At 42.7% G+C, this 14506-nt stretch overlaps 2 protein-coding genes across 3 annotated transcripts in view; one reads left to right on the top strand and one right to left on the bottom strand.

Moving 5' to 3' along the window:
• Positions 1–3225: 3225 nt before the first annotated feature.
• On the bottom strand, positions 3226–9156 carry LOC144528572 (uncharacterized). 2 transcript variants are annotated; one of them, XM_078267247.1, is made up of 3 exons: positions 8913–9156; positions 7137–7289; positions 3226–4620 (listed from the first exon to the last, which is right to left on the bottom strand). In XM_078267247.1, exons 1-3 carry the CDS (start codon positions 9103–9105, stop codon positions 3539–3541), a joined length of 1428 nt encoding a protein of 475 aa, XP_078123373.1. In that variant the 5' UTR covers positions 9106–9156; the 3' UTR covers positions 3226–3538. The 2 variants fall into 2 exon arrangements, with proteins under 2 accessions (XP_078123373.1, XP_078123372.1); XM_078267246.1 differs by lacking the exon at positions 8913–9156 and adding an exon at positions 7424–8003.
• Positions 9157–10203: 1047 nt separating this feature from the next.
• The window catches only part of LOC144529243 (uncharacterized), a 33045-nt gene continuing 28742 nt past the window's right edge, over positions 10204–14506 (top strand). The window contains exon 1 of the mRNA XM_078268247.1: positions 10204–10418. Coding sequence (XP_078124373.1) covers positions 10283–10418 — 136 coding nt within the window. The 5' untranslated portion in view covers positions 10204–10282. The remainder of the gene's footprint in view (positions 10419–14506) is intronic.

The raw sequence follows: 14506 nt of genomic DNA, 5'->3' as shown, positions 1-14506 counted from the left end.
TTTGTCTAAAGGTGAAGTAAATGTTTATATTAGACCAGTTATTATCATATAAAATCAGACCATTTTTTACAGAACCAAAAACAAAAACAAAGAAAAAAATATTTCTGAAACTTAGTCTAAGTGCTATCTATCTATCTCACAAACATACAAAACACACATCTTCTCTCAAGTTATTCATTCATTTATTTTATTTGCGTCATGTGCACAAAAACACAAAGAGGCAGTTCAAAACTCAGGCTCGCTCCAACATTATTAAATGTGTAGAAAACAAATCATAGTAAAAATAAGAATCTCTGAAATTGTACATAAGTTGAAATACAACATACATAACATTAAATTAAATATATAAGTGGTAGTGATAAGTGACTTTCGTGAATACACAAACAAAACAGAGGTGGTTTTCTTTCCAGGTTTGGCCCTGAGTCAGCTAATAGAACTAGCTAATGCCGGCTAACCACAGCTAATATATATTAATCAATAAAATTCAGAAAAATAAATCTTTTAATATTAGAATTTGGACCTAGAAGTAACAATTGTTTTAAAACAAACTTTTGGGGGCTCAGTTATTAATGTAAACATGAACCTGCTGCAATATAAAACATATCTAGGGTTGCTTCTTGCTTGTATAATTTACAGCAGAAGTTCTCTGAAAATCTCTTTTATATACAAGCTAAACTGGTATTGGAACTGAAATTTCACTAACCTGATTGTAATTGAATCTGGACCTTCAGAATTGAAACTGAATCGATTAAGAACATCATTACCACCCCACATGTGTAATAACAGCTGTGAAAAAACAATAACTCAGAGTGCAATAACATAAAGCCCAGTGTCGCTGCGACTGAGCTGGTGGAGTCTCCAGAGGCTGGTTTTAGGACGTAAGAGACGTCTCCTGTTTCAACAGCCAATAGAGAAGTCAGCTGGCTGAGTCTCCAGAGGCTGGTTTTAGACCGTAAAGACGTCTCCTGTTTCAACAGCCAATAGAGAAGTCAGCTGGCTGAGTCTCCAGAGGCTGGTTTTAGAATATAAGAGACGTGTCCTGTTTCAACAGCCAATAGAGAAGTCAGCTGGTGGAGTCTCCAGAGGCTGGTTTTAGAGCGTAAGAGACGTCTCCCGTTTCTACAGCCAATAGAGAAGTCAGCTGGTGGAGTCTCCAGAGGCTGGTTTTAGAACATAAGAGACGTCTCCTGTTTCAACAGCCAATGAGAAGTCAGCTGGTGGAGTCTCCAGAGGCTGGTTTTAGAGCGTAAGAGACGTCTCCTGTTTCAACAGCCAATGAGAAGTCAGCTGGTGGAGTCTCCAGAGGCTGGTTTTAGAACGTAAGAGACGTCTCCTGTTTCAACAGCCAATAGAGAAGTCAGCTGGTGGAGTCTCCAGAGGCTGGTTTTAGAACGTAAGAGACGTCTCCTGTTTCAACAGCCAATAGAGAAGTCAGCTGGTGGAGTCTCCAGAGGCTGGTTTTAGAGCGTAAGAGACGTCTCCTGTTTCAACAGCCAATAGAGAAGTCAGCTGGTGGAGTCTCCAGAGGCTGGTTTTAGAGCGTAAGAGACGTCTCCTGTTTCAACAGCCAATGAGAAGTCAGCTGGTGGAGTCTCCAGAGGCTGGTTTTAGAGACGTAAGAGGCGTCTCCTGTTTCAACAGCCAATGAGAAGTCAGCTGGTGGAGTCTCCAGAGGCTGGTTTTAGAACGTAAGAGACGTCTCCTGTTTCAACAGCCAATAGAGAAGTCAGCTGGTGGAGTCTCCAGAGGCTGGTTTTAGAAGGTAAGAGATGTCTCCTGTTTCAACAGCCAATAGAGAAGTCAGCTGGTGGAGTCTCCAAAGGCTGGTTTTAGATCGTAAGAGACGTCTCCTGTTTCAACAGCCAATAGAGAAGTCAGCTGGTGGAGTCTCCAGAGGCTGGTTTTAGATCGTAAGAGTCGTCTCCTGTTTCAACAGCCAATAGAGAAGTCAGCTGGTGGAGTCTCCAGAGGCTGGTTTTACAACGTAAGAGACGTCTCCTGTTTCAACAGCCAATAGAGAAGTCAGCTGGTGGAGTCTCCAGAGGCTGGTTTTAGAACGTAAGAGACGTCTCCTGTTTCTACAGCCAATAGAGAAGTCAGCCGGTGGAGTCTCCAGAGGCTGGTTTTAGATCGTAAGAGACGTCTCCTGTTTCTACAGCCAATAGAGAAGTCAGCTGGTGGAGTCTCCAGAGGCTGGTTTTAGAACGTAAGAGACGTCTCCTGTTTCAACAGCCAATAGAGAAGTCAGCTGGTGGAGTCTCCAGAGGCTGGTTTTAGAACATAAGAGACGTCTCCTGTGAATGGATAGAAAGGCCATTTCCATTCAAATCAACGAAGCAGAATGGTCAGAGCGGCAGCCATTTATATGTGTACCATTGCCACGGTAACGTATAAGCATCCGATAATAAGCAGACTTCCGGCGAGCCGCGGAGCTGAGGTTTTATAGCAACGGACAAACGAGCCGTGGAGTAGTAGCGTTACAAGGCAGAGAGCCAGCCGCTGAATGAGTCACATTAACTTCATGCTTCATCCACACAAAGCACGTTGCTATCGCCCCTAGTGACAACTTCATTCGGCTCGTTTCCTGTGAACGATGCGTCAAGGGGGTAACGTTAAGGCGGAGTTAGCAAGCTAACACCGGCTGGCTGGCTGGTTCTGCCGTGCTTTTACGCTGCATCGGTTACAGAGAATGAGCTGAACAGCAGGCTGGGTCTAACATTAGCGGTCTGCTGACCCACTGCTGCTGGGTCTAACGTTAGCAGTCTACTCATCAACTGTCGCTGGGTCTAACATTAACAGTCCGTAGACCCACTGCTGCTGGGTCTAACGTTAGCAATCTGCTGACCCACTGCTGCTGGGTCTAACGTTAGCGGTCTGTTGACCCACTGCTGCTGGGTCTAACATTAGCGCTCTGCTGACCCACTGCTGCTGGGTCTAACGTTAGCGGTCTGCTGACCCACTGCTGCTGGGTCTAACGTTAGCGGTCTGCTGACCCACTGCTGCTGGGTCTAACATTAGCGGTCTGCTGACCCACTGCTGCTGGGTCTAACGTTAGCGGTCTGCTGACCCACTGCTGCTGGGTCTAACGTTAGCGGTCTGCTGACCCACTGCTGCTGGGTCTAACGTTAGCAATCTGCGGACCCACTGCCACTAGGTTTAACGTTAGCGGTCCACTGACCCACTGCCGCTGGGTCTAACTGTCCCTCCTCAATCACTTGGAGAATGTCAAAATTAAAATATGTGTATTGAATAAACTCACATATTTATGCATCATTAACAGTGAATCTTGCTAAACATATGTTACTTAAAAAAGAAGTGAATATATGTGTGAGCCCTATAAAATATCGGGTGGTTACATTTGTCTGATTTCTTGATTATATGACAGACATTACAAGACAAAACAATATCTAATAAAATATTTAAAATAAGAGTGTACTTTTTCCTACCACATAATATAATGTCTTCTATCTAGATGTTGATACATAAAGATTTTTGTTTGATACTTGACAAGTATTGCTTGGACTTAAAGGCACAAATGTTATTCCATGTCATCAGTCTCAGGTTCAGAAGAGTCTCCAGTCTGGTCTTCAGTCTCTGGTTGTAAAAGTGGATGTGAGTTCCTGGCTGGTTCTGGTCCTCCACAGTCCTCTCCATCAGCTTCTGTTTCCATCCGACCAACACATTGATGTGTTTTGACATCAGAACGCCAGGCAAATCTTTTGTTACAAACACTGCAGCTGAATCTTTTCTCTCCTGTGTGGACTGTCATGTGTGCCCGTAAATTTGATCTCTGTATAAAAGATTTATTACAAACTGAGCAGCTGAAAGGCTTTTCTCCAGAATGAGTCATCATGTGGTTCTTCAGGTGTCCACGTTCAGTGAAAGCTCTATCACACTCAGAGCAGCTAAAAGGTTTTTCTCCTGTGTGAGTTCTCATGTGTTTTTGTAAATGTCCACTCTGTGTAAAATATGTATTACAAACTGAGCAGCTGAAAGGTTTTTCTCCTGTGTGAGTTATCATGTGTCTCTTCAGGTGTCCCCCTTCAGTAAAAGCTTTACCACACTCAGAGCAGCTGAAAGGTTTCTCTCCTGTGTGGATTCTCACATGTTTCTTCAGATGTGTCTTGAAGCCAAATCTCCTCCCACACTCAGGGCAGCTGAATGTTTTCTTACATCTTGAATCATGTTTCAGAGAGTTTAAAGCTGACTGAGGTTCTCTGGTCTCCTTCCTATCAGCACTGTTATCAGTCTCAGGATCAGAAGAGTCTCCAGTCTGGTCTTCAGTCTCTGGTTGTAAAAGTGGATGTGAGTTCCTGGCTGGTTCTGGTCCTCCACAGTCCTCTCCATCAGCTTCTGTTTCCATGTGTTGTGTTTGTCTTTGATGAAGCTGTGAGGACTGAGCTTCCTCTTCATCATCTACACTCTTCACAGGGACAGGAGTGAATGGGAACTTGGTGATATCAGCCTCCTCCAGCCCTTGAAGCTGCTCTCCCTCCTGACTGCTCCACAGTTCCTCCTTAATGTGTTGGGGGGACTCTGACTCCTGCTGGTCCACACTGGAGCTACACTCCTGCTGCTCAGGGGGAACCCAATCTTTAACCACCGACAGCTGCTTAACATCTGCAGGAAACACACACACACACACACACACACACACACACCTTAACACCAAAGTAGAGAGACAACACAAACGCCTTATTATAGTTTCAACAGTACAGTCTCTTTTCAAATCTCTTCACGTGGTAAAACACCTAAACCTGGTCTAAACCTGGACACCAAGTCAAACTTCCGACCCATATCCAACCTCCTCTTTCTATCAAAAATCCTGGAACAAATCAAAACCCACCTCTCAATAACCTGTTTGAACCATTTCAATCTGGATTCCGCTCACAACACATTACTGAAACAGCCCTCCTCAAAGTCACCAATGACCACCTCCTCTCCTCTGACTCTGGCCACCTCACCATTCTCCATTCTCCTGTCCCAACTGGAAGCCTACTGCAACATCAGTGGCATCGCACTCTCCTGGCTCCGAGATAGGATCTCACCAACAGACAACAGTTCGTATACATCAACAACTGCACCTCCTCCATTGCTCCTCTGTCACAAGGCGTCCCCCAAGGTTCGGTGCTTGGTCCTCTCCTTTTCCTGAGTCCTGAAAATGGTCCTGAAAAAGCTAGCTAGCTTACCAGCCAGATGCCCAGCCTCTACTTTAGTACTATTTAGCTAATGGTTAATTCACACGCTGTTGTCAAATGGAAGGAAAGCACATTGCTATCGCCAGATAAGTGACAATTTTGTTTGGCTAACTTTCTGTAACTAGTGTATGATGAAGGCAATTTGGGTGGATAAATTAGCAAGCTAAGGTTAGCTTACGAGGCAGCAGCCGGCAGTTCGGTAGTTCTTCTTCTTCTTTGCCGAGAGAGAACGGGAGAGGCACAGTCTGGTGAGCCATCTCCCGGTTACTGCTGTCTTCCTGGCGGGGAGTGAAGCACGCTATCCGGTTGTAGTACTGCGTGCGCAGAACTTACGTTGTACTTGGCCGTCGGCTGTAGTCTCTGCGGTATGTTAGAAGTCCTATTTTTTGGGCCAATAGACCGGCGACGAATGCCGACATGAGGCGACACCACAGTCGGCCGTCGTTGACACTAGTGCCGTCGGCTTGGTGTGTCAGGGCCTTTATGTGGGCTTTCGTCTTTCTCTATTCCCGACGCATTGACGCAAGTTATGCAAATCAAGGTATTTTTGTAATCGATAACGTTGATGAATCGTCCCAGCCCAAATGCTGATATTTTGTTATACTTAAACAAAGCTGCCACTTCAGTACCTCATATTTTCGATACTTTTGCAGAGTTCAGTTCCCTGTCCTGTTATAAAACTTAACTACACAAAATCAGCACTATTTCCATTAAATTCAAAACTGGACCCTAGCTCATTACTCCAAATTATTCCTATTGTCAAAAAATTTAAGCAATTGAGTTTAGTCTCGCTTCCTCCACAGCGCTGCGGAGGAAGGTCTGGCTAGTCCACATAGCATTCCAGGATGGGAGAAAAACGTGCTCTGGTATATTGGCATTTCTTTAAACCAATCACAATCATCTTGGGCGGTGCTAAGCGCCACGGTGCCTCTGCAAAATAGCCTCGAGAAGGAACTTGTTTTGGTGGAACATGTACGTTCAAAAGTAGTTTAAGTCGTGCAACAGAAACCTCAGATTGGACAGATAGTCTAGCTAGCTGTCTGGATTTACCCTGCAGAGATCTGAGGAGCAGTTAACCATAGTCCTCACAAATCCACCAGAGGTTAGAACGCCAACACAAAGAAAGAGGAAGGTGACGGATATCTGGCCTAAATGAGGGACATCCGGCGGAATTTTCATCGGCACCGGAGCAATCCCGTAAATGGAACATCAAGGATATAGACTACTTGGGGGTGAACATTTTGCCCTCATTAATTAGTATTGCTAATAAAAACTTCCAGGACATCTATAACCTATAATTTAATTGAACCTGATCTTGATCGATGGTCTTAGCTCCCAAAATCACTACAAGCTTGGCTGTCAGTTAAGATGGACATACTACCACAAATTATTTTCTTCTCCATGTTACCATGTCTCCTTTACCACCTCCAACTGATTACTGGGACAAAATGTATTTGGGGTGGGAAAACAACCGTGCATAAAGCTGACAACTCTACAACATCACAAATCAGAGAGTGGACTTTTAATTCATAATTTTAAACATGGTCATTATTTTGGACATTTGCCTTGAGATCATTATCAGATTGACTTAGTCCTGACTCTGTTACTTTTTGGAAACCTATAGAGTGTACTTTAGCATACCCACACAATTTGGACAACACATTCTTGTACGTGTGATACCACATGAAATAAGCGACCGCCGGCTGGTCCCGTGACGCCGAGTACTGAGCACCGGGAGGTGATAGTCCTCTTAGAGGCCGTTACATTTAAGTTTAGCCGACAAAAGGTGAGCGTCATGCAGCGAAGCCAGTTAAGTTTAGACACCAATACAACCGATTAGTCGACTAATCCACTCAAAGGGGGCAGCCCTAGACTTCTTCCCTTGTTTCCCCGTTCCCCTAAAAACACTTTACATAAACACGTCCACGTTGTTCCTACCTTTGTTTTCATCATCTTCACTCTTCACAGGGACAGGAGTGAATGGGAACTTGGTGATATCAGACTCCTCCAGCCCTTGAAGCTGCTCTCCCTCCTGACTGCTCCACAGTTTCTCCTGCTCCTCTTTAATGTGTGTGGGGGGCTGCTGAACATCTGCAGGAAACAAAAATCAAATACAGACAAGTGTTTAGACGGTACTTTTAGCTAACTAGGGAGTAATCCTGCTAGCTGTGTTAGCACTGTTCACTGTGTGTGGTAGTACTATCAGTAGCTGAAAGTTATCGTACGTCTTGAATCATGTTTCAGAGAGTTTAAAGCTGACTGAGGTTCTCTGGTCTCCTTCCAATCAGCACTGTCATCATTCTCAGATTCAGAAGAGTCTCTAGTCTGGTCTTCAGTCTCTGGTTGTAAAAGTGGATGTGAGTTCCTGGCTGGTTCTGGTCCTCCACAGTCCTCTCCATCAGCTTCTGTTTCTATCTGACCAACACATGTATGTCTTATGACATCAGAACGCCAGGCAAATCTTTTGTTACAAACACTGCAGCTGAATCTTTTCTCTCCTGTGTGGATTCTCATGCATTTTTGTAAATGTCCACTCTATGTAAAATATTTCTTACAAACTGAGCAGCTGAAAGGCTTCTCTACTGTGTGTAATGTGTAACTCATGTGTAACTTAAGATGTTCCTTCTGGCCAAATCTTCTCCCACACTCAGAGCAGCTGATTTTTTTCTTACATCTTGAATCATGTTTCAGAGAGTTTAAAGCTGACTGAGGTTCTCTGGTCTCCTTCCAATCAGCACTGTCATCAGTCTCAGGTTCAGAAGAGTCTCCAGTCTGGTCTTCAGTCTCTGGTTGTAAAAGTGGATGTGAGTTTTGGCTGGTTCTGGTCCTCCACAGTCCTCTCCATCAGCTTCTGTTTCCATTTGTTGAGGTTGTCTCTGATGAAGCTGTGAGAACTGAGCTTCCTCTTCATCATCGTCACTCTTCACAGGGACAGGAGTGAATGGGAACTTGGTGATATCAGCCTCCTCCAGCCCTTGAAGCTGGTCTCCCTCCTGATTGCTCCACAGTTCCTCTTTAATGTGTATGTGTGTGTGTGTGTGTGTGTGTGTGTGTGTGTGTATTGTTGGGGGGAGGGGGGCCTCTGGCTCCTCCTGGTCCACACTGGAGCTAGACTCCTGCTGCTCCTCTTTAATAACAATCTGGCTTTTGTCGTCTGGAGGCAAAGCTGAATAACAGACAGAAGATAATGTCAGCTAAAGCTTAGAGATTGCAGGTTTACCCCAGAACAGTTGTTTAGCTCGGTGGTCAGTGTGAAAATGAGACTCTAAAAAGCTATAAGACTCCATAGGGCCCTACATGAAGTCAGTGCTACAAGCTAACTGGAGATTTTAAAATATGACTACGTCTAAGTACCAGTTAAGATGACTTGAATTGTCATTATGTTTTTGTATCTTGTATTTGTTCTTGTTATAGACACACACACATACAGAGACACACACAGAGAGAAACACACAGATACAGAGAGAGAGAGACACACACACACACACACACACACACACACACACACACACACACACACACACACACACACACACACACACACACACACACACACACACACACAGTGGTTACAATACTGTGCTGTTGCTGTCGAAGATTACAATAGATATTATGAACAAATGCTTATTTACATCCGTCCTATCGTCATATCGTCGCTGAGAGAAGAGATGACAGGAAGGAGAGAAAGATCAACTGAAGGTTTAATGACCAAACCTGCTCTGTGTAACCGAAGCTGAGGGCTGAAAACAGCGTCCAGCAGCTCCCGTTGTCGCTCGTTCTCCTCTTTTGAACGACAAAGTTCCTCCTCGTACTCTGCTATCGTTCTTTCAAACAGCCCAAATATCTCTTCAGCAGCCGCAGTTAGTCGCTGCTCCACCAACGCTCTCAGCATCTGGACTTTACACATTTTACCTCTTTCTCAACACAACAAAGACACTCTGCTAACACACCTTTCTGCTAGACGCCATCTTGTTCAAAGAGTGAAGTTAGCCGCAGTGAAGACTACAGCTTCCGGTGCAGATCAGTTGCTGAACGTCAAAATAAAAGTCCGGATAAAAAAACGCATACAGGAAGATCATTTTTATTTTTTAAACACTTTTTAAAGAATGACAAGTCCCTCCCAAATGTACATTAGGAAAGGAGTTTGTTAAATGTCTTAGCTAGGAGGCAGGACCTGTCATTAACAATACATTCTGAATTTGAATGACTGGACTAAGTTGAAGAAGCTGATGGATCTTCTATGCAGTATTGGACTTTATAAGAAAATATGAATAAGTAAAGACAATGTTGGTAACAAACAGTGGCAGGGCAGCAACACCAATATATTGCCCATATTTAATGCTGTCTTTTTTTTTTAACTTTATCCTTGCACTGCCATAGTTATACATACATTATTCTCTTATATTGTCCATATTTAATGCTGGTCTCTAGACTTTATCCTTGCATCGGACTTATTTGCACTACCACCATGACACCCCCTCTCATAGAGCACCTTACCATGCAGACTGAATCACAGGGTCAGTCCCTGTCCTGTCACTGCAGGCGTCTCATGCTTATACATCCCTCAGTACATTCATGTGGATTTTTTATTTAGTATCTTTTCTTTTATGGTCCATATTATTCATCTGGATTTGTTATCTCCAACCTGGCCTGGGAACACCTCGGGATCCCCCAGTCGGAGCTGGTTAATGTGGCTCGGGAAAGGGAAGTTTGGGGTCCCCTGCTGGAGCTGCTCCCCCCGCGACCCGACCCCGGATAAGCGGATGAAGATGGATGGATTTGTTATTTTATCATCCTGTTTATGATGTATGTGTTAAGCTACTGGGACCATGAATTTCCCCTTGGGGATCAATAAAGTATCTATCTATCTATTGTTGTCTTTGTACTCTGCACAATGACAATAAAGTTGAATCTGTCTGTCTAGTCTAGTCTGCCTTATCCAAAAAAGAAAGAAAGAAAGGGGCTTTTATTTTGTAGACGTGAGCCGGAAGGTGACACGGCGAGCAGAAGTCTTCACCCTGAACCCTTCCCTACCCCTGGACCCGTTCTCCTGTCCTCCTGTCCTCGTCCCCGTGTGTAAAAACATGTCCCGACTGCAGACTCTGAAGGTCTTCATCAACCAGCGGCTCACTGCGGCTCTCGAGGACATATTCGGACATTTGGAGAGAACAATCAGCGAGTACGAAGCGGAGATGGACCTCCGCCATCACAAACTGCTCGGTGAGGTTTTTATCAGCTGACATAGAGCTGCAGAGACACACGTTTCCTCAGAATACTGTCCGTGCTAAGCTAACGCTGGCTGTGTCGTTGCTTGTTACTGCTCTGCATGGCTGCATGTTTCAGGAGAATGTCTGTTCTTCGTGTGTGTGTGTGTGTGTGTGTGTGTGTGTGTGTGTGTGTGTGTGTGTGTGTGTGTGTGTGTGTGTGTGTGTGTGTGTGTGTGTGTGTTGGCTGGGTTTTGTTGCTCCCTGTACTCAATGTGCATACTGTTAAGACGTGAAGTTATGGAACGCATTACCAGAGGAATTAAAACATAATAGGGATGTCTTCAAATTAAAAAAAGGGTTCAAAGACATAACACTTTTCAAGTATAGACATTGAGTAGTATTATTCTCTGAGAATGTTGATAATGGTGATGAACATCATTATTTAGCTACACTATATACAGTAGTTACTGGTCCAGTGAACTAAGGCTATAATTAAGGAGGACTGTGCAGTTAGGATAGGTTTTTATAATGGTACAATCCTCCCAAATTATAGTCCCAGTTTACTGGACGGAACCAGTGGTGGAGGAACTATTCACATCCTTTACTTCAGTAAAAGTACTAATACAACACTGTATAAATACTCTGTTACAGTAACAGTCCTGCAGTGAAAATGTTCTTTCAGTAAAAGTGTGTAAGTATCATCAGGAGAATGTAGTTTTTGTATTAAAACCTTGTAGTGTGTGTAAGGATCAACCAGCTGTGTGTTTAAAGGTCTGATCCTCTCAGCTGACTAGTAGTCGTTATATTGTTGGTTAGTTTACTTTAGAATAAGACATCAGATTTATAAACTACATGAGTTTAGTGTTCAGAAATATTAATGTGTAAAGTAACTAGTAACTAAAGTAACTAGTAACTACAGCTGGAACAGATGAATGTAGCGGAGTAACTAAAGTAACTAGTAACTAAAGCTGGAACAGATGAATGTAGTGGAGTAACTAAAGTAACTAGTAACTAAAGCTGGAACAGATGAATGTAGCGAAGTAACTAAAGTAACTAGTAACTAAAGCTGGAACAGATGAATGTAGCGGAGTAACTAAAGTAACTAGTAACTAAAGCTGGAACAGATGAATGTAGCGGAGTAACTAAAGTAACTAGTAACTAAAGCTGGAACAGATGAATGTAGTGGAGTAAAAAGTACAATATTTCTCTCTGAAATGTAGTGGAGTAGAAGTAGAAAGTGGCATGAAAAGAAAAGACTCAAGTAAAGTACAAGTACCTCAACATTTGGACTCAAGTACAGTACTGGAGTACATGTACTCAGTTACATTCCAGCACAACCTGGTCTCTGCACATTCTGCACTAATCCATACAGCCTCAATGTTAAACAGTTATACGTACGTAGTTGTTGTTTATTTCATACTCATGTTTAATATGTGTACGTATGCTCCAACAGCCGAGGCCTAATCTTCAGAGGTGCTACTCACGTAACACGCGTGATCACAGCCCAGTAATCCCAGACGAGTTGTGACTTTATTCTGGTAACAGACAAACAGCTCTCTGTTAAACGTTAAGGCTGCACAAAATATCAGTTTTTTTTAATCGCCATCGCAATATCAACCAGCCCAATATACATATCGCCGAAGGCTGCAACATATACCGATGGACACATCGAGATTTTCTGTGTTAGTTGAAAGAAAATATCAGTAGAAGAACTGCAAATTAAAATGTCACTCATTCTTTTTTAAGTAGCGCCTTTTATGTTCAATTCAATCTTCAATTTGTTCAATAAAAGCATGTTAGAAATGATTTCCTTTTATTTACTTTAAATTCAACAAGCAATTTGTTGTTTTTTAGCAGAATACTAAAAGCAACAGAAAGTCAGAACTGAGTACACTTTAATATCTGTTTATATATATATATATATATATATATATATATATATATATATATATATATATATATATATATATATATATATATATATCGCAAGTAATATCGTTATCGGGGTAAAATAAAACTACCTCCTACTGCATGCCTCTTTGGATAATGTTGTGTATTAATAAGTATTACTAAAGGATAGTTTTTTATATAAAGTAAAAGGTGTTTTTTTTAATTTTGTTATAACATTATGTAAAAAAAACATTAGTGAATACACAGATCTATTTTCTACTTCATGCATTCTATCGACATTTGATCTAAACCCACATGAGAGAGCCACACGTGCAGCTTTATTCTGAGTCACTTGTAGTTTTATATATATATTATATTAATTAATAAAAAGTGCTGGACCAGACCACAGAGCAGTAATCCAGGTGGGAAAAAACAAAGCCTGAAGTACTTGTTCAACGGTCTGTGGTGCTAGGTTTTTTGCACACCTTTTAATAACTGAATGAATGAATGAATTTTATTGGTCGTAACCAAAGGGTAGGGTCAGAATATCATATATAGGGTCAGTTATATCAGCCCCCCCCTTTTCACATTTTTTAAGAGTAACAAACAAATTAGAAAGAAAAAAAATGTACAAGACAAGAAAGATAAAATAAATTATACAAACTAAAGAACATACACACTTACCCAGAAAACTTGTGTTACAAAAACATGTATACACTTACCTACATATATACATACATACATACATACGCGCTTACATATACCCATAAGGGTCAGTACTTATATACAGTACATTGCCACCATAAGGTGAATAATATCCTAAATAATGATGATAAACCATAATGATAATGATGTTCATCATCACCATTATCAACATTCTCACAGAATAATGATGATGATGATGATGATGATGATTAACTGACAAAGTGTTGCCCATTTTAGTTACCAGTTTGTGAACACGTTTGTCCCAACCCAATCTATTGTCTGTTAGCTTAGATCCTGATGATGTATGCTCTGTGTAAGATGTGGTGTATTTGTCATTAGATTAGTGGTCCAGAGCCCTTGCGTGCAGTCTGATGTTAACTAGGTTGGCCACCAGGTGGCACTGTTGTACTGCGTTTCACTGATAAATACTGTTGTGCCATTAGAATTAGTCACTATAGTACAGAAATGTCAGTTTATTCTGTATTCATGCAAATGATGCAAATGCTTAGGTAACTTGATAATGGGAAATTAACAGACATGTTATTTATTGTTGTTTCTTGTTTATTTCAGTACACACACACGAAAACAAATATATTCCTAATCACCTACACATAGATAACTATAGTATCTATTGTGCTTTGCTGTGCTGTGTAAATCCTTTAACACCTGAAGTAAAGTTCTGGATTGAATTGCATCGACTCCTTTGTGTTCTGATCGACACCCCAGTGAGGCACCCATCTTAAGCCTGTTTTCCGGTTCTGTGGAGGCTCCACGCAGAGCTTTCTCCGTAGCCTAAGTAAGTGGCCTGATGTTTATACTGGTGCGTTGGTGTGTGCATCGAGCCGGCGTGTGTATGTGTGTGTGGGGAGTGTATGTTAAGGCCCGGACACACAGAGCCGATAATCGGCCGTCTGACAGTCTGGCGAGGTCAGTGACTCGAGTCTGTTCGGTGTGTTCCGTGCCGTCGTCCGTCCGAGGGGCCGTCGTCTTTGATTTTGGCCGATTTGACATGTATAATCGGCGGGGCGGGCACTGCCGGCAGTCGGACTCAAGAGTCTCTCAAAATCTCGCAAAAATCAGCTGTCGGTTTTCATTTTTGGGCGACAATACAGATTAGCGCCGCCTGCTGTTATGGAGACGTATTATGTCTCGTCTCTTCGGTGTGTCCTGAGGAACTTTCTGGACCAACTCAGGGAGACTGGTCAGTCACGCTGGCTTTACTGCTGACGGTCGGCGTCTGGTTGGTGTGTAAGCAGCTTTAGAGCGAGGAAGAAGTGAGAGAGTGATGGTGATTATCTTCAGAGTGAGTAGAGACTCTAGAGTCATAGTGAGAGAACCAAAGTGTCTCCCCTGTTCTTTCTGACCACGGTGGGAAATCTGGAGCAGGAGAAGTTAACTCTCTCCTTGATTTCATGTTGTTTATGGAGAAAGAGAACCAGGAAATGAGTCGGGGGGGGGGAAATGCAATGCTACCAAGCCACGGCCGAGAGACGTGCATTGCTGCGA

Source organism: Sander vitreus, chromosome 14 (genome assembly GCF_031162955.1).
Source record: "Sander vitreus isolate 19-12246 chromosome 14, sanVit1, whole genome shotgun sequence".
NCBI lineage: Eukaryota > Metazoa > Chordata > Actinopteri > Perciformes > Percidae > Sander > Sander vitreus.
The sequence above is the reverse complement of the archived record's forward strand: the minus strand, read 5'-3'. Positions and strand labels throughout refer to the sequence as shown.